Genomic DNA, 4,964 nt, shown 5'->3' on the forward strand with positions numbered 1-4,964 from the left:
CAAGAAAATAGCACATACATCTAGAAACTTTAAATCAAAACTGCAATAACTAGTTTCTAAGCCCCATAAATATTTCCTTCAAAATAGGTTTTGCTTTTTCAAAGTGCAAAAATCCAACTTAATAGTCACCACTTCGCAACATACGGCAGACAAGGCATTTTTGGAATGGATTTAACCTAAAGCAGTCTGTTTCTCAAGTGTTACTTAAAAGGAATGCAATTATACCACCCTTAACCCTTGATGATACTCAAAAAGATTTTGTCTGGATATCAAAATGGGACACACAGGTATATTTATTGGCTGAATATCGAACTGGGAAAAAAGTGTTAAAAAATCCCACTTCTCTCCCCATTTCAAAATAGCACATGCAGCTGCCACTTCGTGTTTTGAAGATGTTCACAAGTGCTTAGGGTCACACAACCACCAGATCTTTTAAGGTGCTAGAAGAGATCAACCCTCCTGTAGTAGGTTTCTTGGAGTCTATTAAATACTCTTTGTCTATGCTCTGTTGTGAAGCAGTATCCTATGGCTTCTTCCGTTTCTTGGATACGTTTCTGGAACCTGCATCCGTCTCGTGCAATCTCTTCCCAGGGTCCTTTACGATCTTCCTCACTGCTTATGTAATACTCTGTAACTTTTTCAAGGAAGGTTACCTGGAAAAGAGAAATCATTTAGTAAAGCATTAGTGAAACACTCAGGCAAAAGGAGCTTAATATTCATTTGCATGTAGATTTTTGTTTTCTAAACAGAAGTTATTAAATGCCCAAAATAGTGAAAAGCCTCAGATATGCTAACAGATCATGCTAGGTCTCTGCACCACCTAGGCCAGAGTGTATTTCACCTCTCAGCTTTAAAAGCAACTACTTGCTGATCTCCCCCTCTACGAAAAGTAGTGCTCAAACTACTAGAGAGTTTCTAACTGCAGCCTAATGTGCCTCTTTAGGCCGACAGCAGATCACACAATGTTACCTGTGAAATAACTGCCCCCCCCCGACATCAGTACTGGGTTATAACCTTACACAGATAGAGTTCAAGGAGGTTACTCAGTAGGACATGCCAGGACACTCACTCAAGGCTAGAAATACGCTATCGCCCAACATCTCCGATTACTGAAGCCTGCATAATAAAAAAAGGAAGAATCATTGTTCTGTGGAGTAAGCAATCACGTGAGTCAGCTTGTACTTCAGCACCAGGAAAAGAAATGACCACGCTACGTATAAGGAAGCAACACTCATCGCTACGTGACTGGAACAAACACAACTATTTAGAGCTGGTATCAAATTCCAGTGTATTTAAGTTCATGCAAGGAAATGAAGTCATGGCACTTTAAAATACGTATGAAAACTTTCACTCTTCGCTATTTTTAAGCGCTACTAAGCTATTTTAAGAAAACAAAGAAACTTATAGGTTCAGGATCTAAACTTGACAGTATTTAGACTAGTACTATACTAAGTATTTAAGTCTTTCTGTTATCAAGTGATAAGCAAAAGCCAGACTCTTTCAGGTTCCTACTGAATTATGTATTGCTTTTCATGTAGCTATACAAAAGGCACAAAACCGAAGGGCAAACTAACTAGCTGTCAGCAGCCATCAACTCTCAGACTAGGACTGGTTCTTGAAGAGAAGCCAAACACTGCCATTACAGAGGACTCCACAGAATTTGCTGCAGGACAGCTACTTCTGGAAGGTCAGGAAAAAACATGGGGAGGTACAAAAACTTGCTGCTCCATTCCTACGTTTCACTAATAGAGAACCTTAGTTTGACACCCAGTTCACGCTAACACAATGAGGAGTGTAGAGTAAGATTGCTTTTTGTGGTAGAGCCATCTTCCAACCTTCACAGAAAACACGAAGAGAACAATTACAGAAGACTATCTACAGGAATAATCAGCAGTTGAGGATACAAAGCCACAAGAGACTGTGCGAAAGCAGCCTCCAGAAGTCATCTAAATTCTAGTGCAGTGATCCCAAATTACTGCCGAGCTGTCTGTGAAAGCAGGGGCATCAGACCCCACACGTCCTCTCATCGTGTCAATGCATTGCTAACTCGTACGTGAAACAAAATGCTCCCAGGTTTTATGACTTTACAAATGTGAATATTGCTGCTGTTTGATTGCAGGATGCCAGATAAGAAATAGCCTTGAGCAGGATGAATGACTTGAAGATTTCCTGGGAACACCTGGTCACTGCTCGGCAATCTCTGCCTCGTTTTGCAGACAGGGTTAATTAAGCATCTGCTTTCAAGCACCCGGAGCTGTTACATCAGCCTATCCCTTTGCGAGTTCCTACCTTACAACCTTTTTACATCAGTCTAAGACACCCTTGGGCACAATTACTGGATTTTGTAACATCATGCCAAATATTTCATCTAGATCATCATTCTTTCACCATGTCAATAGATTACGCAGAGTCAAACAACACATTAGTCAAAAAATTACTACTGTTAAGTCTACATCCCTGACACACAACAAGATTTTAGGTCACAGCAGTATGAATTTACAGCAGGGCTCATCAGTGCTACCCTGCCGCACTTCAGACAGTCGTCAGTTACAAAGGACCTCTTGCAGGAACTGTTTAACTTTGAGTGTTCTCCATTTAGATTAAAATACAATAATTTGTCCTGTGTGAACCATTAAGTCTGTAAATGCCACTTACCCTAGCAACAACAGGTACAAAGTTACCTCCAAGCCAGGCTCTCCAGTATGAACTTACAGCAGGGCTCATCACTGCTACCCTGCCGCACTTCAGACAGAGTCGTCAGTTACAAAGGACCTCTTGCAGGAACTGTTTAACTTTGAGTGTTCTCCATTTAGATTAAAATACAGTAATTTGTCCTGTGTGAATCATTAAGTCTGTAAATGCCACTTACCCTAGCAACAACAGGTACAAAGTTACCTCCAAGCCAGGCTCTCAATTAAAGGAGCAAACAAATCTCTCCACTGTTACGAACGCCAATACGAGCATTACAAAAGCTTTCTATTTGATAACTTGTTACATTAATGTATTACTCTGGGACTTGGTATCACAACTACTCGTACAAATGTTTGAAGTATCAGGCAAGGCTCAGACATCGTGCCTGAAAAGCCATCTTGTGCATCTTTAGCATCACAAAACTTGAGAGGATGAATTTGTTTATTACCATTCACCTGAATCCTAGCACGTGTATTACATTTTTTAATGCACAAACTCCTCATAAATGCATTACGCTTCCAGTTTGTGCTCAAAAGCCCCGTTCCACATTACGTCCTTTTTATAAATGACTGCTGAATTAGAATAGCCTCTTAAATGGAACCAGGAGCATTACCATACTTTGTACTGAAACTTTGGTGGCTTACTGTAGCATGCGTTAACCCACAACAGAAGAGCTCTTCCTACTCCAAAAGACGTTTGTAACTCAAGCAGGCTTGTCAGAAATCCTAAAATGTTTATAAGGATTTAAGTCTCGATTACACTACGTGCACATAAAGGTCCTTAAATACTTTATCAACATTATTCATAACAGAAACAGATACTTTCCAGAGGAAAAACTAACATCGCAGTTCTCATCTGTTTCTCTAATAACGAAAACATTACAACACAGAATGGAAACTACACTACAACACAGAATGGAAACTACACTACAACACAGAATGGAAACTACATCTTAAAAGGAAAATTTAACTTCAAGTCTAGAAAAGAAATTTAAAGAAATTATCTGCCCTGTGTCACGGAATTACAAAATCTACCATCACGTGTAAAGGATGAGGCACACTCACTCCAGTCAAATAATTAGACCATAAGCTCATGGGGGCATGATCTGCCTACCGCCATAGCTGGAATCCTGAATCCTGGCACAAGTGACCTCACCCACTCCCACACCACTTAGCGCAATGTGGGTTTGTTGTTAGGTTTGCTTTTTTTTTTTTAAGCATCCCCAAAACACAAAAACATAAACAAAGTATATACCTTTTTCTGCTTGGTACTTCTACATTTCTCACCAGAAAGAATGCCATGCTGCACAAAGTCAGTGATCCCACAGTTATGTTTTTCCAACTGCACCCGACAGACAGTTAAGTGACTATGCTCAGAAGCGACCGAACTCGGCCTCTCTGCTCCTTTTAAACCAGACGTCCCTTTTTTCTCTGCTGTTTGAAAGGCTGCCTTGAAATTTAAAGGATTATATGGATCATCTGAGGTACAGAACGAGTTCCAAAGTTTCAAGTTTTCTGCCTCATCCACACTGCTACAGTCCCACTCGTCCTCCTCTTCAGAACTAGGGTGAGGAGAGCCTGAGGACTCTGCCCACGAAGAATCCTCCTCCTCCTCCTCTTCCACATCTGACATATCCTTTCCCGGATCGCTGGAAGATGTCTGAATGGTCGCTGTGAAGTTCTGAGGGTTGTACGGGTCCAAACTGTAGAAGGAATTCCAAAGATGAAGCCTCTCCCCGTCCTGGCTACCGGCGTCTGAATCCGAGGGGAGCCCTTCACTATCAAACCCATCATCATCATCATCCCAGTCTTCCTCGTCATCATCACTCTCCTCCCCACTGGAAACTCCCCCTATGATATAGTCTATTAATTTATTCGCACAGGCAGGTCTGGCTGAAAATGGAAGGTTTTGCTCTATTTCGGAGTCCTCATCATCCTCTCCAGTCAAGGCTTCCCCATCAAGTGTCCTCTTCTCAGCTGAACCCCTTATGCCCTCGTGCTCCAAGGGACCATCTCCAGGCTGTCTCCCCCCGTCCCTCGGGTGCGCCGGCCGCTTCAACTCCCCGGCATCGCACCGCTGCTCCCAACGTCCCCCTACCTCTTCTTGACAAACGCCCTTGTGCTGCTGCTGCTGCTGCTCCTCCTCCAGGCTGTGATAGCCATGGTCCGGGTCTGGCACGGTCAGGACACTGCTCGCCAAATGCCACCGCTGGAGAAAAGCCAAGCGCTTGCTGCGGAGGAACTCAACCTCGGGCAAGCCGCCCCGGGCCGGGC

The 4,964-nt window shown here is 42.8% G+C and overlaps 1 protein-coding gene across 1 annotated transcript; it reads right to left on the reverse strand.

Annotated features, from left to right (window-relative positions):
- Window positions 1-385: 385 nt before the first annotated feature.
- On the reverse strand, window positions 386-4,899 carry PPP1R15B (protein phosphatase 1, regulatory subunit 15B; the record flags this gene model as incomplete). The annotated part of the gene is made up of 2 exons (XM_009705969.1): window positions 386-653; window positions 3,946-4,899. Coding segments are annotated over 2 exons (1,167 nt in total), but the record flags the coding sequence as incomplete, so codon positions are not given.
- Window positions 4,900-4,964: the final 65 nt, after the last annotated feature.

This window comes from Cariama cristata, unplaced genomic scaffold (assembly GCF_000690535.1).
Source record: "Cariama cristata isolate BGI_N322 unplaced genomic scaffold, ASM69053v1 scaffold4458, whole genome shotgun sequence".
NCBI lineage: Eukaryota > Metazoa > Chordata > Aves > Cariamiformes > Cariamidae > Cariama > Cariama cristata.